General features: G+C 48.0%; 1 protein-coding gene across 6 annotated transcripts in view; it reads left to right on the top strand.

Moving 5' to 3' along the window:
* PDE10A (phosphodiesterase 10A) overlaps positions 1-22,520 on the top strand; it is a 577,666-nt gene that overhangs the window by 64,571 nt on the left and 490,575 nt on the right. For 2 of the 6 annotated variants that reach the window (XM_036122880.2, XM_036122883.2), the window contains exon 2: positions 5,863-6,016. The exons of the other annotated variants lie outside the window; for them this stretch is intronic. In XM_036122880.2, the coding sequence (XP_035978773.1) occupies positions 5,863-6,016 (154 nt within the window). The remainder of the gene's footprint in view (positions 1-5,862; positions 6,017-22,520) is intronic. 6 annotated transcript variants of the gene reach the window in all.

Below are 22,520 nucleotides of genomic sequence, written 5' to 3' on the forward strand. Positions count from 1 at the left end.
CACATCTGCTTGTAAGTCTTGGTCCAGAAATGACACCTGGCGCTCCACTCACATGCTGCTGTCAGGGGTCAGCCATGAGGCCGCGTCTCAGTGCAGTGTCGGGCCGGGAAACGTCCCGGGGGACATGCCACTGTCTAGAACTCTGCTATGGTTGGAGAGCACAAATTCCGTGGTCATCTAGCCAGCTCAGCCACAGATAACCACTCTCCGTCATGGGGACACAGAGCCCAGAACAGAGTGAGCTCTGTGAAGGGACATCGAGAGTTCACATGACATCCATCAGGGTAGAAAGAGAAGAGAATGTTTCAAGGTGAGCCCTCTATTCGTATGACACCAAGGACCACCAAGCAGTTTGAATGAAAATCAACTGGTCAACTGATCATTTGAAACTTTGAAGCCAGAAACACCAATCAAAGGAAAACACTCATTTCTCAGAAGCTGATTTACTTTTTACCCGCTTCAGCACCACAGAGATCCAGCCATCAAGGCGCAGATTCAAATCATGATCTCTGAGAAACCAGGGCAGTGGGCAGAAGGATGCGTGTGTGGCAGGATGGGTGGGCTTCCTTGAACAAAGATTCTGGGAAGACCATGCACTTATAAGATGGGGTGTAATCTGTATATGTGGTCAATGCAGGTTTTAAAAAAAAAGACTTGTCTTCATTTTATTCAATTTGGAAATAATGATTGATCACCACTTCTGACAGCTCACATAAACAGTGTAAGAACAAGGTGACCCATTGTTGGTAGCAGACAGACTGTTTGGGAAGCAACTTTGACAGTGGAGTGTATGAATACCTCTAGATCCTCAGTCCTCCACAGTAAATATCAGATCAGCTAACATCTTGGACTTTTATGTGACAGGACTGCTTAGTAGTGGGGACAAAGACAGTTTTAAAAAATGCATATGCTCTGGGGAATCATACCATAAGGTAGAGAGGTGGGAATCCAAATGGATTATCGTAGTGCCCTCAGATGAGGTCTAAGGCTAACTAGGAAGGCCTGTTCGGGGTGCCACGGAATGGAGAGGGGTGGCCCCCTGGCAGAGGGGAGATCTAAGTGGAGACTTAAAGCAATAGCTGAGCAAGGCAGAAGGGTGTTCTAGGCAGAGAAAAGAGCCAAAACTGGGACATGGCTACACAAACCAGCGTGCCGCCTTGAGGGAGCCCTGGGCCGTTCTGTACTGGTAGAGGGTCAACAGCAAGGGGCTGAGGCTGGCAGGGGTAGGAGGCAGGTAGAGCCCGGCTGTGCGAGGCCAACAGCTTTGTTGAGGAGCCCGGGTTTTGTTCTGTATGCAGAGGAGCCCCTGAGGGTCTTACAGCAGAGGGAGATGAGATCAGTTGAGATGAAATGCTCTGCAAAGTGAATCTGAAGACATGCCCGGAATGGAGTTGGGAATAGCAGAGGAAAGAAAGCCCATCCTTTGCTGCTCGGTGTGGCGGTCCGTTCACTTGTGCAGGCGTCCGTTCACCCACCCGGTGCTTAGGGAACGTCAGTGTCGTGCGGGGTACTTGGCTGGGTGCTGGAGATACAACTGAAAGCAGGCCCTCTCCCTGTAGCGAAGGTGCTTCCAGTTGGGTGAATGCTTCCCTTGGGGAATCATCAAGATCTGGTCCAGAGTCATTTGTATGGCAGGGTGGAAAATATGGGGCTTACAGCACTCTAGCTCTCATGTACCCCGGGCTTTCTGCTTCTGCTGGTGACCATGCCCGGTGAGAGTAGCTGGCCACAGAACCTCTCTGCCAAGTAAGAGAGGGCCCAAGTCTGGTTTCGGTCATTAATTTGCTCAGAACTTTCATCAGATCTTGTTGTCAGTACTCTGGTTGGTCCAGAAAAGGCCACATATTTTATTCTATGGGATCTTTACTGTGTTATCCCATAACCAACCGGATGCATGGAAAGTGCTGAATAAAGGCAAAGTTGGCCATTTGGCTTTATGGATCAGTGACTGAGCTTGGCCTTGAGACTGGGGCTTGAGAAGGAGAGACTGATCTTTGCACTGATTTGTCCTAGAACCTTATTTCTAGTACCAGCGAATACTCTCAGAGTTGGAAGAAAGGTCTTCAACTTCAGGCTCTAGTCCTTTCCAGGTAGGTGTGAGTGCCTGAGAGAGAGACTGTGAAACAAGACTTTCTGGCCACTGGCCCAATGTCTGTACCTTTGAGTGACAACTGGAAAGACCTGTGGGTGTGTCTGGAGCCCTCCCTGTGGCTTCCTAAGCCTCTGCTTTTCCTGTCGAGGCTGGGCAGGAAGACCCCTGATTCTGCCGCGGTGGCCGGCTGGCAGTGAGGCTGTAGGGCTTCTGCTTCCGTTCCCTGTGGCATCACGGTCACCTTAGCTCTTGCCAGCACGACTTACCTGATTGCCCTGACCAGTCGGACCTTCCAGACTAACGACCCAAAGGGCCAATGAAAAATTAGTGTATGAGGAGGTTCAAAAAGAAAAAGGAAAAAACCCAGGTTGCTCAGCACCCTGGCTCCGTAAGCAGAGGGAAATACTATTTTTACACTGAGAAGGTGACTGCAGTTGGTTTAGGAGCAAACTCCTGACGGAGCAGAGTCCCGGCCCCAGCCAGTGGGATGACCTCCTGATCTGGGAGGAGCCGCAGAGCCTGGCGGACACGCACATCCTGGCCTCTGCGGGTGTCATGCCTCCCAGGACCCTGCCTCAGCTCTCTGGTTCACTGTCACCTCTTCCGAAAGGACGTCCCTGAGAGCGCCCTGTGCTTTTTCCGCATAGCACATGTCAAAATTTGTAATTGTCAAGGTATTTCTTTTTATTTTTATGAAATATCTCCCCATGCACTAGACTGGAAGCTTGCCAAGGGTAGGCATAGTGCTTGCTTCTGCTTACCCGGTGTGTCCCCAGCACATAATCCCTCAGCTGGGGCCCGGCCAGGCTCAATCAGTCTTTGTGGGATGGATTAATGACCAAGTGAGGATGATGGCTGATATTAGCGGTTTGGATCTGATTGGCACTAAATGTCCACTCTGGTCAAAATGTGGGAGAGGATCATGATCTCAACAGTGTTTCTTTTTTTTTTTTTTTTAAGTATTTTATTTATTTGAGAGAGAGCATGAACAGGGGGGAGGAGCAGAGGGAGGGGACAAGCAGACTCCACACTGAGCACAGAGCCCAACACAGGACTCGATCCCACGACCCTGCAATTATGACCTGATTCGAAATCAAGAGACGCTTAACCGACTGAGCCACCCAGGTGCCCCACGACAGGGTTTCTTTAAGTTGCTAACAGCACACTCTTTTTTAATAATAAAATACCTCGATTCTGGCAGCTAATAATTGAATGTTGTTCCAAAAATTAGCCAACATGCTTGCATTCACAGCTCACAGATTTGGTGATCCCCATTCTGTCAGGCATTCTTCTGGAGGCTGGGAGTAGTCACACAACTAAGTCCCTGTCCCCTTGGAGCTCCTGTGGGAAAGAATAGCAGTGGTGAATACAAGAGCTGCCAGGCGAAGGTCCACAGAAGAGCAGAGAAGGTGGAAGATGGTGAGCGCTCGGCTGCCCGGCTGAGGGGAGGCTGACGCGTTCTCCCTTTCTGGTCTCTACACCCTACACACTCCCCTTCTCCTCTCTGGATCCTCTTCATCTTTCCCGCCACCGCCACTAAACCCTGGAGGCCCCCTCTGCAGGCCGCTGATGGATTTTTCCTCTCTCCTCTTGGCTAGAAGACCATGTCTCTCTAGATGGTTTCACCCACTCTCCAAAATGTATTTTTAAATACAATACGTGAATACATACCTGACTGTCTCCCAAATTTATGTTATCATTCTGAAAGTCTCCCCTAAATTCTAGCTTATAAACCAACTGTCAGAAACCCTGGCCAGATGTCAACTATTTCTAGAAGCGTTAGGCTTCCAAACACAGAGGATCCATTCTTTTTCTGGGCACTTTGTTTAGTTCTTGGACATTCCGAATTGTGAGGAGGTTCATTTTGTTTCTCGGAGTTCCTTTCAGTTCTGGAACCACAAAAATAAATGCCCACATTTTTGCCCACCTGATGGTTAAATTTCTCAAGGCGGTTCCCCCTACCCTTTTCGTCTGTGCTGTGTGTAAGGCATCGCGCCGGGTGCTCTGGTTTCTACAAGCTTGGTGGCAAAGCCGGTCCTCTGGCATCTCTTGGGTCAGCAGGGACGACAAGATTGGGACTCTATTAGCTGGGACAAGGTGCAGCTGCAGCACGGAGACCCAAAGCAAGGGCCCCCAGGAGATGCGTGCTGGTGTGGGGAGGCACTGGGACAGCCGTGTGGCTTCACGGGGGAAGCGCATTTGAGCAGGAGTGTGGGGGGCTGGCAGGACTCAGAGCCTTGGAGGCAGGGACGCTGCGAGAGCTATGAGCACAGGCAAGAAGCAGGAAGCAGCCCCAGAGAAGAGGGGCCGGGAAGAGCCCAGGTTTGTGGTGTGAGGACCACCTAAAGAGACCATGTTGGTTCCCTTGGGCTGCTGTAGCAAAGTCCCACCCACTGGGCTTAAACAACAGGAACTTAGTCTCTCCGCTTTGCAGGCTGGAAGTCCAAGATCAAGGTGTCAGCAGAGCATGCTTTCTCTGAAACTCCAGGGAAGGACCCTTCTATGCCCCTCCCAGCTTCTGGTGGCCCCAGGCGCTCCTTGGCTTAGAGCACCATCTCACCAGGCTCTGCCTCCTTCTCCACGTGGTCCCTTCCCTCTGTGGAGGGCTCTCTGTGTCGTCACATGGCGTTCTCCTCTCTGTGTCTCTCTTTTCTCTTCTTGTAAGGTCGCCAGCCATATTGGATTGGGCCCCCTCGTTATTTTAATTTGATCATATCTGCAGAGACCCTATTTCCCAATGAAGTCACATTCTCAGGTACACAAGACATCTTCTGGGAGGACACAATTCAACCCACAACAAGTGGGTGGAAATTAGGTAGAAAGAATGGTCTGGAAGCAAACCTATACTTCTTTGAAAGACAGTCGAAGGAGTTCAGACTTTGTTCCTTAGGCCAATGGCTCTAAGTCCCGGCTGTTCATCAGAAACACCTGGAAATCTTTTAAAAATGCAGACACCCAGACTCTGCACCGAACCTGAGCCAGAATCATCCTAGATATGAAACTTTTAAAGCTCCCCAGTGTTTTCTGACACTTAACCAGGGCTTAGAGCCACTTGTCTGGCTAATGAGAACCTATTAAAATGTTTTCTTGTTTTATGATGTAAGATTTAGGGAACCCAGAAATCTTCAACAATGATATATAAGTGTTTTCTAGTGTTTCCATCCTGAAACGTGGCCCTCCAAATTGAACATCATCCTCAAGCTGTTGTGGCCAGCCTGAGCTCAGGGGGGCTACGACCTAGTCTGCTGTGCGTCGTCTTCTTCCGTGAACGTAGCATGGGGTGGGGCCCCTTTCACTGTGGCCCCGTCTACCCTTGGCCCCGTAGCGACTTTGTGGTCCTCCTAAAACCCCTCCCATGTCCTTTTCCCATGAATGCCTGTAAATCCAGGTTTTCCCTATCCAGCACTTACGCGATTGATTTTTCGATCCTAAATGTGAGCCTCGACATACATCTCTGTTTAACTCCGTCTTGTGGTTTTAGTCAAGTGTTCTAGCTTGGTGAGGCCTTCTGCGGCTCGAGTCTGTCATTTACCATGTTTGCGACGTCTCATAAGTCTGTCATCTTTAGATTTGATAAACACGTCTCTTCTGGCTTCACCCAAATTGCTGTAAAACTGTTTAAACATGTCACAGGGAGAGACCTATTCCTCCAGAGACTGCCCTCCACTGGCAAATACACTTTGGGCACGTAGTTCCTAAATCAGCTGTTGTAGTGAACCGACTTTTATTCAAGCCGTATTTTATTCTCAGAGAATTCTTTGAAACTTCAGTCATGCAGAAGTGCCACAGATTCATCATTGGTCCTTGAGGTTCACAACAAGAAGACCAGGGAGCGGCAGATGAGGTTGACTGGGGCCGTGAATGCATCGAAAAAACGCAAGCCAGAGATCATTTGTATTGTCAACTTTAAACCTAAAGCAATGGGTGAGTCGACTAAGCACCAAGTGACCGTATGCTGAGAAACAAATGAGTTTTATTTTATTTTTAAAGTTTCATTTATTTATTTGTCAGAGAGAGAGAGGGAGGGGGAGAGAGCGCAAGCAGGGGGAGCGGCAGGCAGAGCAGGCAGGGGGAGAAGCCCCGCTGAGCAGGGAGCTGGATGCAGGACTCGATCCCAGGACCCTGAGCCAAAGGCAGACGCTTCACCGACTGAGCCACCCAGGCGTCCCAAGAAACAAATTTTAAAATCCTACATAGCATGGTTTTTTAAACTAGAAGCTAGCGCATGATGTTAATGTTGCCACAACTCCAAGCCCTATTTACATATTCCATGTAACGCCTGGAATGTTCGGCTCCATCGGAAAACCTTTCCTCATCTGCTGCCGCACGTGCAGCGCGGTGCTGGGCGCCCTGCAGGAGGTGACGTGTGGCTGTCTGGGAAGAGAGAGAAACACCAAGGCACATGGGATGAGCGGCTGGAGGAGATCTGGCCACACAGCCACGTGGCCCACAAAGTGAAGGGCAGGCTGCCGGGGCAGACAGCTCTGCTCAAACACTGCTGCAGCAGTTCATTGCTGTGTGTCCTGGGTCAGGTCGTCTAGCTTCCCTGAGCCTCATTCTGGCCATCAGCTAAGTGTTGGCGACGGCAGACACCTGCCTAACAGGATGGAGAGAATGACGTGGAAGTGTGTGGCAGGCGTGAGACCAGGAGCGTGCCCAGCACAGCGCCGCTGGGCAGAACGTCACCTTTTCTAAGAAGGTCTCACAGCTAAATGTAAGATGCCAACCTGAGCCAGAAAAAGGGCTTCAGGAGGACAATTGGCAGAACGTGAGTAGCAGCTCTAGAGGAGTTAAAATAGTTGTATCGACGTTGCCTTCCTGATTCTGATCATCGTCCTGCAGTTAGAGAACATCTGGGGAGACGTTTGGGGAAGGGCACATGACAACGCCTTATATTCTTTTGGCAACACTTTTGTAATCGTTTCAAAATGAAGGTAAAGAAATGGAAGCATCAGCTCCTTTAACAGGTGTGTCTGTCCCACTCCCTAAGAGTTTCCAGCCTTAGCGGGGAGAAGGGTATAGAATGAGGCAGTTACGGAAGCAGAGAAGTGACGCCGGCCACAGCGTGCATGCTGCCGGTGATGTAGGTGAGAGACAAGCAGAGGTTGTAACACACGGCCTTCCAGGGTCCCTTTTGTCAACACCTGATCATTCTCAAGTTCACAGTCAGCCTTCCGTTGGGCAGAATCACCGCCCAAGACAGTACAGTGGGGACGAGCCAGCAGCTTGGACACCATGTGGGCAGCAGTGGTTTCCCCGGGTTATTCCTGGGGAGGATGAGGTCAGACGCTTGTAGGACAAGAAGGCAGTAACAGCGCTTGAGGACGCCCTGAGAGCGGCTGAAGGTGACGGGCACAGGGGGCAGATGCAGCGGCCCGTGGGCGATGGAGGGGTCAGAACCTGGAGCAGAGAGAGCCAGGAGTCCAAGGGGACCATGAGCGCTGAGCTGTGGGGAAAGGGTTTGCGAGGCCGGTCACCGACCGCTAGCATTCTTCATAAAAAGGGCCACCGAGGCCTCACTTGGCAGTCTGGGCTCGGTTTTCCTGTGGCCTTTTTACCACCGCAGGCATGGGGGGAGCATCCCTGGTGAGGCTGTAAGCAGGGGGTCTTTGTTTCCTCTTGTGGGTTAGACAGCGTCGGGGAGCTGAGAGCTGGGGAGCTGGCCCTCCATGTCCCTTACTCCCTCGCATCACCACCTAGTGTCCCCGGTGGGCCAGGGTCTTGTTCTGCACCCCCACTCCTATCGACCCCCTGACCTGGCAGCTGTGGTTAAGAAGCTTGGAACTAGAATTGCAGTGGGCAGAGGTCCTGCAGCTTTTGTTCAGAACACATATAAACATCTTTCCTCAATTACTTTTCTCCTTCAAACATTATTTTCAGATACATCATGCCTGGGACATGTGGGGCAGGGTTGGTGGAGGGGATTATGTTCGTAGGACTTTGGATGGGCGAATATTGGTGGCTGCACACTCTGTCATGTTAAAAAGAGAGAAGAACAAGAACAAGGAGAAGGAAGAAAGAGAAAAGAGCTCAAGGTGGGTTCTCCCTGATCCATCCACACCTGAAGCTATGACCATGAACTTACATTTAGATGAATCAAAACATTCTCAAATGAGATACAAATACAGAAGAAAAAATGCTTTAAATGTAGAATTGCCATAACTTGAAGTACTTTCAAATCGTTTGCAAAAACCTTTCAAGTATCTTTAAAATGAGACAGAAAACCACGACTCTTCATGGAACACAATGGATGATGCGTTATCAGATGTTAAAGGGACTGAAAATACCATCCTCAGCCTCAGCCACCAGTCTCACAACATGCTTAAGGGTTTGTTAATCTTTTTAAGACTTTATTTATTTATTCATAGAACATGAGCAGGGGGGAGGAGCTGAGGGAAAAGAGAGAGAGAGTCTCAAGTGGACTCCCCACTGAATGTGGAGCCTGACTCGGGGCTCAGTCTCATGATCCTGAGATCATGACCTGAGCCAAAACCAAGAGTCAGATGCTCAACCAACTGAGCCACCCAGGCGCCCCGAGGGTTTGCTATTTTAAAAAGACAGTCTATTAGAAAGAAAATGATGGAGGAGTTCTGTTTTCCTCTAAAATTTGAAAGGGCATGTGACAGTTTAGGATGAGGGGTAACGAGTCATACTGACATTTTTGACCTGTCTGTGGGTACCGTGCAGGGTGGGGAATCGCTTCAGAAATACACAAATTAGATCCCTTATTCCCTTAATTAGAAAATAATGACAGCCCTTCACTTTTAGATGGAATTACATCTCAGGTAATGAGGAAGTAATATCATTATATCATGAGTCACACCCCATTTATTTTCTAACTTCCTCACTTGGACCCTGTTCTATCACTCACCCCTGGGCACTCCTTCAGTGGACAGCAGGGGGGTTCTGTGGGCACCAGGGACTCACTGAAAGCGTGGGAGTCCGATGGAGGCTCGCTCTACCTGCCTGGAGGAAAAGCAATAACCTGTAACTGTTTTAATATAATAAAAAAAAGAAAAATAAATAATTAACAAATTGCCTATGTTAGAGCTGCTTTAAGTTCAAGCAAACTTGAGCAGAAAGTATGAAGAGTTCCCACGGGACCCTTGTCCCCGCCCCCCTAACGCCTCCCCCACTATCGCCCCCCCGCACCAGATGGGTACCTTTGTGACAGCCGATGAGCCCCCCCTGACGCACCACTCACACTGGGTGTAATGGTTTTGTGATAAGGAAGGTGAGTGGCTGCTGACAACTCATGGACTTCTCATGAGGTCTGAGCACAAGCCGGTGGCCTCAAAAGTCAAACATTCAGAACTTGATAAAAAGTGAAAGGCATCATCCCAGGGGCTCTTGATTTAGTAGTTGAAATCCTTCTCACCCGCCCCAACCATCTCTGGATTTTCCCGCTTAAGAAGTAAGTGCCATTGACAAACGTCCTGTCTTCCCATCCCAAGGGCCATCTTTCTGCTGTTTTCTGCCTTTCCGTGGGAAGAAAGAGCAGGGGTGTTTGCATGTCCTCCTCTGGGTTACGTCTGTGAGATTTACGTTTGCATTAGGACAACATGGAGCCCCTCTGGTTTGTGTAAACGGTTCCTTAACTTACATCCAGCTGCAGTCACGGGACAGTGGTTTGAACTGGCCATCTGAAGGGGACGTCGCCCCGTGTTGGTGCCGGTCCTTGGCCCCTAGGATATGACAATTTGCATCTGGCACAGAGCTGTGCTCAGGACAGGTGCATGAGGGGGAGGGAGAGGCCAGGGGGGAACCATGTGCCTCTCGGGTCCCTTGAGGAGAAACGCTCCCGGGCCCTCGGGTCTAAGGATCCCTCACGTCCCTCATTACCTGAACGGTCCCGATACAGGAGACTCTGGTCTGAGTGGTGAAAACAAGAGAATTTCTGAGACTCTTACGTCCTGAGGTAAGAACAGGAGCGCCTGGGAAGGTGCTCGTCTATCTGTGTCTCCCGATGTGGGCCTCAGTGGGGCTAGCAGCGCAGAGAAGCTCTCATCCCGGCCCGGTGGCTCTCCCCGTCTGGGCGTGCCGTCGCGGCAGACCCGTGGTGGGGCAGGCCCAGTTGGCTTTCCTCTTGGCGACAGGGGTGTTTTACCAAGAAGTGGGAATGTCGTTGCTCTGGTATGTGTTACTCAGTCGGCGCATCAGAAAACAGCTCAAGTAAGAGTGTGCTTTTGTCTAAGTAACAGTTGTGCAAGGGATTATCTGACGAGCGCTTCCTCTCCTTATTAGTGGTACCTGCAGTCCACGCTCGTCAATAGGCATAACTGCCTAGTGGTTTATGGTGACGGGCACCGTAGAGCATGCCTTCTCAGAGGGGTGGCGTCAGCTCCAAGGGAGCAAAAGGTGGTTGGGGGAGGAGTGGAAAAATATTAGCTATTACTGTGGTTTGTGGCCCCCCAACCCTACCCAACAAAATCTTATTTCTTAGTGTTTAGTTCTCTTGCTGGGTTTTCTTGAGTATGACATTGAATTTATGATACATACACAGGCAAGATCGGGGCTAGGAGACCGTGGTGAAGACATGGCTGTAATGGGAGGACGTGGCTTGTGGCCTGTTCTCTGCCACGTTCATAAGTGGGCATGTTTTCATTACTTACATACTCTACTCGAGGTTCATGGCGTGACCTCCATCTGAGGGTTGATGCTTCTCAAAGGCTCCATTAGTTCTCTTTAACTGGTGCCCGTCTCCCGCCGGAACGCCAGTTACTGTGTTAGAGCCTCTAGCCTATCCTCCCTAACACTTAAGATGACTGTTAGTGAAAGTCATTGGTTTTTTCCAGATGCTTGTTCCTGCCACCAATCTGGCAATGATTTAAATCAATCTTCGTGTTCAGTGTATGATCGTGGTGTAAATGTGAACCCCAAACCAGGCCAGCCCAAGTTTACAGATTCTCACTGGAGCTGTTCTTTTTCTCCGCTTAAGATGGAGCATTTCCCACCCTCTCCTTTGGTAGATCTGAGTTTCTCCTCGTTCACACTCTGACGGAGGACCTCCTGGTTCTGGCTTCCTCCATGCACTCTGCACAGGCAGACCGAGGCCCGTCTCCTGCCTTCCCGGGCGGTCACTCGTCCCACCAGGGGCAGCAAACACCCAGGGCTGCTCCCAGATCCAGAGCCCCAGCACCTGCTGGAGACCCACGGTCCCACTCACGATTTTACCAAGGAACTCAACCACACCATTTAAAGGATTTTAAAAGCACTTTATCTAACATTTTTGGGCTGTATCCTGGCGAGACTTTTCAGGCTATCTGGGTACGCTACAGCAACTGCCAGAAATGACTGCAATGTTACTTATCTTTCTAGTATCCTTGGAATAGTGCACGGCTTATGACAGGTACTCAGTAAATATTTGAGGTGAATAAGCGCACATTCAAAAGCACACCTACTTAGTTATCCGTATCATTCCTCTTTCTAGATAGAGATAAAGATATCCGAGCAAATATAGATACATCTATCAGACTACAAGAGCATAACAGGTTATTCTGTTTGGCTTTCTGCCCCTCCTGTCAGCCCATGATGCTTACATATATCCACATAGACAGGAGAGGACAGATCTCAAAGGCGACAAGAGAGCCTAACTGTTCACTTAGCGTTCCTCTCCCCTGAGGGCGTATGATAGATCAGGGGCATACTGGAATAACCCGGGAAGCTTCATAAAACTGTAACTGTCAAGATCATCCGCCCCTGCGGAGCCACGGACTTTGCCTCTATAATTTGGCTAACCTCCGCTCCCTCCAGGGTGCTTCCAGATGATTCTGAGAGGCCACCCTCCCCTAAAACGCCACCATCCAAGCCGCCATATACATGGTCGGGTGGCATCTTCTGTCCATGACTGGCCCTTCTCCACTTGGGGGGAAAGCCTTTACCTTTCTTTGCTCCAGCCCCCACCTCATCCTCACCTATGTTTCAAGTGGATTTGGAAAAGAGATATTAACATGCATTTTGAAAGCTTAGTAAGTCTGAAAAATCACCACATACGTACCTAAAATTTCAAGTGAGCTTTCTGGCCTGGCTTCTTTATTTGGTGCATACTTCCACCTAGTGGTTAGCTGCTGCACAAGGCTGCGATCTCCGCCCCGACTGCAGGGTCCCCGCAAAGCCGCGGAATCACACCCCCACGCACAACAGCGTTTCTAAGCCTTGTAATTGTGCTCCCCGTACCTGCCAATGTCTTCCCTCCCTCTGTGTTACTCTTCTCCTACGTTCTTTGCTGTGTTCTTTCCAATTATCCTCTGAGCCCCCACAGTTGACGATGTCTGCAGTCGTTTTCCTAAACAAAGTCTAGCTCATTGTGGTGTTCGATTAATCCAGTCCATTATTGTGCTTATGAGAAGGAGATCAATTACACTTGATGTGGGTTCATTCCTGGGCTCCTCTTTAACTGTTTGAAAGGAAAATTTGCGGAAAATTCATTTCAGTAACATCAAGACTAAGGAGTTCATGTCAACTTTAGATTTCTTTGTGTGATTCAAAGAAACCCATGAGATTCAAATGGGCCTAAATTATGTGTGTGATGCATTTTTTAAAAAAAAAAATCGTATAGTTGGAAATTTTAGAGGAAAGAGATCGTGTAGGAGGTGGAGACATAAAGGATCCCTAGCCCCTGGTTCTAGCTCTGCCCCTGGTCAGAAATTGATAAAAGGGGCTTTTTTCAATCAAAGCTTTAGGAAACTTTTAGGAAGAAATGCCATTTTCAAAATGCGTGTGCCCCAGTTCCTCTGCCTTCCTGCCCCAGCTGCCCGAGCTCTGCCACGTCTCCCAGCAGACAGATACCACGTGCGCCATGAAACACGGTCTTTATTTCTCTCTTGACTGAGAGTGCGCATGTTCTCCGCCAGCCTCTCATCACCGCACTGTAAGGACACACGTGTGATTGCACGCTTGCACACTTGTCCCCACGCCTCCCTTCTCAGCCCCTCCTTCGTGTCCCTCACGTGATGGCTGTGTTTGGGGTGGAGGCAGATGCAGATGCTCTAGCTTCCTCTCTGGGGTCCGCACTCCTGGAGTGGCCCCCGGTCCCCTCGGGGATGATAAATCCAGGTGGGGAGATTCGGATTGGAGCCGTAGAGCCAGGTAGTGGCGGGAGGGCTCTGTTTTAGGCCTCTGAAAACTGGCATCACATCTCTCAAGCTTGGGATTGGGGTATGGCACCGGATCCTGCTGTTTGATTTCCCACATAAAATAACCCTCTTCACATGCTGAGTTCAGGAAGCGCCAGGACCTCCCTGCTCCGGGTTCCGTCTTCGAGGCACCAGGGTGCCCCAGAAGGCTGATGGCAGCCCCAACAGCTCAGAAGCAAAGCCCAGTGACGGTGGGGCCCCAGGCCGCCTTGTGTTGGAGGTGTGTCAGCCTGGTGGTGAGGACCGCGGAGGGGCCTGGGCAGCCCATCCTCCCGGCCACCCCCCTGAGCCTACGTGGGAACCCACGTGGAAACCCACGTGGAAGCCTACCAGTGGAGCTAGCTGTGCTTTTCAAACCAGAAGCAGGCACGCTGGACAGATGCCTATCTTGGGTCTAGATTCCTTTGACTTCGACAGATTTCATGGCTACTTTTCGGCCTTGCTTTATAATACACAACGCTCTTCATGATTGATTTTCACGCATTCATTCATACAACACCAATGTTGTGCTATTATGCGCTCAACACCAGGTTAAGGACGAGGGACAAAGGTGTCTTTGAGGATCCCCCAGTCTAGTTGCTGGGACAGACATGTCAACAAACACAGGTAATGAAACAGAAGACGTTCTGTGAGAGGTCTGTCAGGTGACCTTCAGAATCCAGGGTTACTCTCCCGACAAGGTTGGTGTTAGTGCTAAGAGGTGAAATCTGCCACATGTTCTAGTTTCCTTAAAGTTGAGTTGTGTCACCAACGTCAGCGGGTCTTTTGGCCACAGAGCTCGAGGCTCCCTGGCCAGTGTGTGGAGTCTGAGGAGAGGAGGGTACATACAGGTGGGCGTGAGGCCAGGCGCTGGCTGGCAGGGGGCTGCCCTGTGGGTGCTAGCCGGGTTCCAGAGCACCCAGCCACCCGGCCAACCTCTCTGCCCGGGTGCTATATTTTGCGCACACTATGAATAATATCCCTGGGCCGTATTTTTCCAAGTGACTTGTACTTTTGCCGCAATGAGGACAATTGTGAGGAGGTCTGATGGGGTGGAGGGCAGTTGACTAGGCAGGGAGAGAGAAGACATCGCTTGCCTACCGCTGCCTGCCCTGGTTCAGTCATTATTTCCTTCCTTAGTCAAGCCCTTCCATGACCTAGAAGTTGCTCGCTACGCCGTCCTCAGCTAGGAAACTGTTTCTAAACAGTGTGATTTGTTCGTACTTAGAGTTTTACTGTCTTGCTGGATGGAATTGAGATATTATTTATTTAAATATTCCTGGTTTTGAAGGGATGACTTTTTTGAAATGGGTTGAAATTTTCCGTTCCTTGTAGCCAACACATTGCCCAATATTCTGGTTTGGTAAAGAAGGTAAAATTCACTGGAGAAGTCTAGAACCCGTCCAGATTTCTTACATTTTTCCTGAATAGACAACCAGTCTTGAGTCTTTTACAACTCTGATTTTGTTTGCTCTTTTTGTTGTTGTTCAAAATTGTGGCTTTCGTAGTTTGAAGAACAAAAAGAAAGGCTTATGAAACTTACATGGAAAGCTTCTTAAACATCAAAGCTCTTATGAAATGACAGAATGATGGGTTGAGTGTGAATGAATGAGGAACATATGGATTAAATTTCACTTGAAATGCACATGGATTTAAAAATGAGGGGATAAAGTACTTGGCAAAATGTGCTTAGGGTTTTCCTGGGCCTGGAAAGTTGGACCAATGCCTGGTAGTATTTTGCCAGACACACCCAGCTGCCAGTGGAGCATGCTCCCTGGGAAAGATCTTCATGTGGTGTGGTTCACGACTGGAAACCGAAACACTCACACCAGCAAACAGTGGTTATTGCTATGCATCAACAGGCATTGGCCCAACTGAGGCAGAGAGGCTTGGAGAGAAAGGAGATGAGACTGTGAAGGACCCTATGCTTTCAGAAATGTAAGAAGACTCATTGGGGTAGAAATACGCATAGTCAGGGATGGAACTTTTAAGTTAGGGATCTCACAGAAAAATGGAGGTGTCTAGGACGTGATGAGAAAAGACTTGTCATCATCCCAGGTGGCCCAATGCCATCTCACTTTGAACTCTGAAAACAGGTACATCCCATCAGGATCAGGGACATATGTCCACGTAGATTCAAGCCTCCCGTCTGGTAAAAATTCTGTATCTCTCTGGGTCCGATCAGGTGAGACACACCACGCAGCAGTCTGAACAGGGGAAATTTAGCCCACAGCAACACTTTCAAAGATCTAATTCAAACCCATCGTTATTGAGCATGGAACAGTGACGAGTATTTACTGATACTGACTCTACCCCTACTTCCAAAGAAGGACTGTCAGGGGCTGAAAGGGCCCAGATACCATATGGCATGGTGGTTAGGGGAGCTGACCCTACGGTTCTCAGCTTGGGTTCACAGCCCACTCACTAGAATAAGACTGAGGGTGTCACTTCCCTTCTGAGAGTAAAATCTTCCTGCGTTGTTGTGACAGCCTATTTGAAGGCCTAGAGAAGTGCCTGGAATACAGTCAGTGCTCAGTAAATGTCACTACTGTTACTTTTATTAATTTCTAGCCCATCCCTAACTAAACCAGGAACCTACGTTGAAGAACACGGACCCATCAGGGCTTACTTGATCTGTAGACAGGGTATGTGCTTCCCACTAATTTCTTCATCTTGACTTTTCCACTACACTTTTCAGAGACAAATACTAAACATGTTTTTAAAAACAGAAAAGATTTCACTCTTTTCAGTGAAAATGAAACACAGACAGCCTGTGGAGGAGAGCACCATGAGTTACTCCTCAGTGTGGGCTCTGGGGTTTGGAAGCCTGCCACGATATTGTGAAGCAAAGCAGGGGTCCTGAACCTCTGTGTGGGGAGGGAAGGAAGGGGCTTGTAGAAACAGATATGGGGCAGGCACATGGGGGGTCCTAGGACTCCATGGCTTTTGTTCATGATCCGTCCCGGGAAACCCACTCACGCAATGATAGCATTGTCCAGCTTTTCAAGTCCAGAAGGCAGACGGGCACTTCAGCATTTTACTTTTGTTTCCTTAAATGGTACTATTAGGAAGTGTGAAGGGTTCTCCAGATTCAACACCGTCAGTATTTTCCCAAAAGGGAGAATGGAGGGGCACCTGGGTGGCTCAGTTGGTTAAGCATCTGACTTGATCTCAGCTCAGGTCATGATCTCGGGGTCGTGGGGTTGAGCCCCACATCAGGCTCTGAAGCATGGAGTCTACTTCAGATTCTCTCTCTCTCTCAAATAAATAAATAAAATCTTCAAAAAAAAAAAGGGGGGGGATATTGGAAAAAACCGTCTACAGCAAAGGACATGACTGGGGTTTTGTCATTATTGCCTGTTCTCATGGTCATGAATCTGAATGGTCTTTTTTTGAGCGTAGTTATTAGCATGGCACCCATGCTGACCTGCCAAAGGCACAGAAAAATGTCACCCTGGACACCAAATTCAAAGCAGCCTGTTTCCTTTCCTTTTCTGGGTGAATTTTTGTCTACATCTCAAACCCCAAACTCTGCCTTCAAGATCCTTTTCAAGCTTTCCCCTCCCAAAACATATTTCCAGCCACTTTTCCTCAGACCTCCATATAGTCACACTTACTATTTCTTGAGTAAACCTTGTCTTTTTCTCCCTCCAACCTTTTATTTTTTATTTTTAAAATTTTAATTCCAGTGTAGTTAACATGCAGTGTCATTTTCGTATCAGGTGTACAAGATAGTGATTCTACACTTCCGTACATTAGCTGGTGCTCATCACAAGTGCCCTCCTTCATCCCCTTGCCCTCTCTACTCCATCCCCCACCCATCTCCCCTGTGGTGACCATCTGTGTGTTCTCTAGAGTTAAGAGTCTATTTTTTTATTTGTCTCTCTTTTTTTTCTTTTGTTCATTTATTTTGTTTCTTAAATTCCACATATGAGTGAGATCATATGGTATTTGTCTTTCTCTGACTGATTTATTTCACTTAGTATGATACCCTCTAGTTCCACCCACGTCATTGCAAATGGCAAGGTTTCATCCTTTTGTGAAGGCTGAATAATATTCCACTGGATGTATAGATCACATCTTCTGTATCCATCTATCAGTCGATGGGTACTTGGAAGCAGCCTCAATTTCAACATTGAACTTGGTTTGGGAAGTTGTTGATGATGATGGGATTCCTATAGAATGGGGATCATTTGCATGGAAGACCTAGAATTTCTTTCCTCGAGGTTTTTTTTGGGGTTTTAACAATTTTGCCTGTCCATTTAGGATTCATCATTTGTAACTCAGGTGATACTTAGATTTCTCTGCCCCTTGAGTTCAGAACCCAGTTGAAATTCCTGGGCCTGCCTCCTCTGCTTCCATCCACCACATGCAGTGATCCCTCCCAACCCCCGTTCTTGGGCCTCTGCACAAACTGGGTGGAAATGCTGCAGTGAGTGTGCATGCCTGGCTCTCATCTACCATTTTCCTTTTTTTAAAAGATTTTATTTATTTGAGAGAGAGACCACAAGCAGGGGAGGGGGGAAGGGCAGAGTAAGAGGGAGCAGCAGGCTCCCCACTGAGCAGGTAGCCCAACGACACAGGACTTGATCCCAGGACCCCGAGATCATGACCTGAGCCACCCAAGTGCCCTCATCTGCTATTCTCTATAGGAATCCAGTCGCATGTGTATATCTCAAAACAGACCACCTTCCACCTTCCTGGAAGGTAAATACAGCCCCACCGCAGAGCCCCATCTTCCAGCTGCCTCCATGGTGTAAAGCAGCATTTTAAAGACAAAATTGAATTAATGCATTTGTAATCTTAGGTGAATAAATTATATCTAGAAGTACCTAGCATGATAATTGTATGAATGAGACAAATTATATGCAATGCAATGTTAGGCTTCTAATTAACCAGGTGACTCCAGGCCTATAAAAGATGCTGAGAGGCATGATACCCAGGTCAGTCTCACCCCTAAATTTCAAGTTGACATCTGTCTTAACTCCCTATTGCTGCTGCAGACCTGCACTCACTCTGGAGACCCCAGGGGAAAATCTGCTTTAAGGCCCTTTCCAGATTCTAGGGGTGCCCACTGTCCTTGGCTCATGGCCCTTCCTCTGTGTTCAAAGCACTCCACTCCACCCTGTGCCTGTCATCACATCTCCTTTTTCTGCCTTTGGCTCTTTTGCCTCCCTCTTATAGGGACCCTTGTGATTCCACTGGGCCCATCTGGATAATCCAGGATCATTTCTGCAAAGTCCTTACCATCCAAAGCACCACATCCTCAGGCTCAGGGATTAGGACGTGGACGTCTTTGGAAGGCCATGACTCTGTCTCTATCCTTAAAAATAGGAAAAACTAGTCTCACCATTTATTCAAGATTTCTAAGTAGGTCCCACCCACCTTCCTTGTCCTGACCTTCGGAGCTCCTACAGTGTTGTAGGGACGTCACGCAGTGATGGTGAGGCCTGGGTACTGCAGAAGTGGGTGATGCTTCTGAACGGGCTTCCCCTGTTTCCCGACCCTGTAAGTAGTGATGTCCAAAGAAAGCCCTCAAAGACAGCTTGTTCTCTGATGACTTAACTCTTCCTCTTAAAGTGGCTACAGAAATATGATGACCACGGATGACTTTGGGAGTCTAGTCAAAACAAAACAGAGGGAAAACAACAACAACAACAGCAGCAGAAGTACACACTTGAGGCTCTTGCTTCTTACTGTCCATGTAAGAAGGAGGCATCTCTGGTTTGGTTTCGATCTCATTCTCAAAAATCAGGCAGATTTTATTGTGCATACTGGGCAGTGAGGCCTGATGGAGTCTGCCCAACGTTCAGACAGTTTTTCCTCTGCTCCGTGTGATCAGGAGGTGCTTTTCTTTGGAAACACCTCTGAATTCTGGCTCTACCACTTACTAAGTGTGTGATTTTCAGGCAAATTAAATAGCTTAATAAGCTATTATTATTATATTTAATAAATGTAATGTTATATTTGATAAACATAAATATAATTAATTATATTTTAATAATTGTATTAATTATAAGTATATTGATTAAATTATAATCATTAACTATAATATATAACTATATTATATTATAATAACTATAATGTAATATATATTATTGTAAAAATTAATAGTTAAGTAAACTAGTTTCTCTGAGCCTTTGTTTCCCTTCTTCCATAAAATAGGGCTAAAAATTCTGCCTTCCTGCAAAGGTTGTTGTGGGAAGACTGAACAAGGTAATGTATGAAGAACTCAGCTCAGTGACTGGCACATAGAAAGCTCTTAGACATTAAGAACTGTTAGAATATAGAATAAGAATATAGAACTATTGTGAAGAGTTACAGTAGGTAAGGTTTTCATGTGGGCACTTTAAAAGATTCTAATTTTAAAAGTGATTTTTAAAAGGCATCACATGAATGAATAAAGAAGATGGTGTATATATATATGATGGAATATTATTCAACCATCCAAAAGAATGAAATCTTGCCATTTACAACTATGTGGATGGAGCTAGAGGATATTATGTTAAGTGAAATAAGTCAGTCAGAGAAAGACAATTATCATACGATCTCACTCATATGTGGAATTTAATAAACAAAACAGATGAACATAGGGGAAGGGAAGGAAAAATAAAATAAGATGAAATCAGAGAGGGAGATAAACCATAAGAGACTCTTAAACATAGGAACCAAACTGAGGGTTGCTGGAGGGGAGGGGGTTGGGGGTATGGGGTAACTGGGTGATGGATGAAGGAGGGAGGGCACATGATGGAATGAGCACTGGGTGTTATATGCAAGTGATGAATCACTAGATTCTACCCCTGAAACTAATAATACACTATATGTTAGCTAAATTGAATTTTTAAAAAATTTAATTTAAAAAATTTCAGGTTAAAATAAAATTGGCCCACTTTTGCTAAAGAAAGAAAGAAAGAAAGAAAAGAAAGAAAAAGAAAGGCATCGCATTAAGATGTGTGGAAGTGTGAAGAGGTTTGGGGAGCACCTGCCTGGACAGACCCGTGGCCGCTAGCGCAGGACAGGGTGACCGTAGGTGGGACGAGGGAGAAGGAGCAGGTGGGGGTTACACGTAAGTGCTCGGAGGGGGGCACTGGGAGTGAGGAGGACTGAGGACTGGGTGAGCCTGGGGCCTGGAGCATCCTGTCGACATGGGCTGCACGTGAAGTCCACAGTGAGGACAGAGCCAGAGCAGGAAGAAACACCTCATTTCCTGAAGGAGACTAGACAGCGGGGCTGGTCTGTGAGTCGTGAGCTCTGAGAGCCGACAGGACTCAAAACCTTTAGTCATTTTGAAAGCAGATGGTGCCTTAAGGAGGAAACAAAAGTAACCACTGGAAAACTCTTTTCCTCGAGCTGAAAGTGTCGCCTGCCTGCTACAGAAGCCCGGCGACTGGATTTCTGAGTGCAGGTGCTTGAGACGGACGTTCAGATGCACGGGACCGGATGAAGTCCCCCAGGCTGACGCTCCGCACGCGGTCAGAAACCGTGCCCGTGAATTTAACCCTTATTTGCCTCCCTGTAGCCGCCCCTCCCTTTGCCCTTTTCCTGCTCCGGGGCTTGAGCTGGACCTCACAGCGCAGCGCACTCCAGCTGCGATTCGGAAGGGCCGGCACACAGGCTGCAGCCTGAGCTCAGTCTCCAGACTTCTCCCTGGGATGTTATGATCATCTGTGGCCTTTCTGTTCCGTGACGCACAGAGGTTTGGCAGCAACCCGCACGACGGGGAGGCTGTTGGTTTTTAACCGTGAAGATCCCTTAGAAGAGCTAGCTCTGCGGGGGCGACTTCTACTGGGGAGAAAAAGATGGGAAATATTTGGGAACAATACACCCATTTACTCGGCTACCTGATTTCTGTGTTTTTCAGTGTTCAGATAGGGATAGTCAGATGAAAGTCTCTACAAAGAACCTTGTCCCCATTTTCCCTTGTTTTCTGCAGTGCTGACACTTGCACTGTAGGAGGCTTCAGTGTGAGAATTTAATTCATGACACTGGGTTTCCTTCGAAGGGAGATGAGCTCGTCTTCAAATTAGAACGGCAGGCTCCTTATTGTAAACATGGCGGCAGCTCAACTAAGTAATGTTTACATTCTCCTTTCTTCTTCAGTTGACAACGTCTGTGATGAGTTAGTGGGCTCGTCTCTGGTTGTTTTTGCTTCTTTAATAAAAATATACGTATCGATTCTTAAGTCGGCCCCGCTCCCCACTTTTGCCCCTCTGTGTCCTGGGCCACTGCTGGCCTCCTGACCTCAGGCCAGGCAAGCTGTGTTTCATGGGCCCCGGAGGCCCAGCGCATCTCCTGGCGTTCGGCACGTATCAGACACACAATGAATGTTTGCGGTATAATTACTTCAAGAGTTCCTGAGCAATTCCAGATCTTGAGAGTCATTTTAAGTTCTGATTACAGCTGCCAAACTCGAAGACCTACCTCATGTCATCTGTGAAAGCGTCTCCAAAAAGCCACTTTGTGGGAGCGTGTTGTCGTCGAGCCTTGGCCTCACCATCGGGAATATTGTGTTCCCGTTCCTGCTCTGAGCTTTATAACTATTCCACCACCAGTGAGTCGTTTAATTTCTCCAAAATCCAAACCCCACACTTGAAAGCCAATAGAGGAGACAGGCAGAGCAGTGATAAAGAATCTCTTAGGAACTATCTCTGGGCTGGAACAAAAGAAAACAGCAAAAGAAAATTGATCTTTCTAGAAATCAAAAACCAAAAAAAAGTCATAGTGAATTATCTCCAGTCTAATGATGACAGAAACAAAGAACAAAATGTGTGTTCAAAGGAAGGACTGAAAGCTAGCTTTTGTGCCCGTCGCTAGGACTCCAGCAGCTTCCTGAGTAGACACTTCTCAAACCGATGGCCTCCATCTTGTGTTGATCGTCAGGGTTTGGAATTTCAGGTCCTCGAAGGCGAGGAAGGTAAATCCATCTGTAGGGCTTGAATCATTCCTAAAGGCTATCAGCTGTCCCTGCGTGAAGCTGAGCCAGTCGTATAAACTATTGGGCACCTACTATATACCAGGCGTCAATCGGTCCACAACCTGACAGGACTGGTCACGACAGATGACAAAGAAATCTAGCCAATGTGGTATTTCCATGAGTCGTGAGCTCTGAGAGTCTTTATACGGAGGTCTCAGTTATGACGGGGTAAAATCGCTCGGGAGCTTGTACTTGAGCCCAGTTATCTCAACTATGCCGGTGACTCCGGGGAAAGAGACACAGGGTCCCTATCTCTCCTGATGTCACCGTGATAATATGGAGAGTATGGCAGAAACCCATCATTTTGGAAGAACTGGAGAAGATACCAATTTGTCTACTA

This window comes from Halichoerus grypus, chromosome 9 (assembly GCF_964656455.1).
Source record: "Halichoerus grypus chromosome 9, mHalGry1.hap1.1, whole genome shotgun sequence".
In the NCBI taxonomy this organism is placed as follows: domain Eukaryota; kingdom Metazoa; phylum Chordata; class Mammalia; order Carnivora; family Phocidae; genus Halichoerus; species Halichoerus grypus.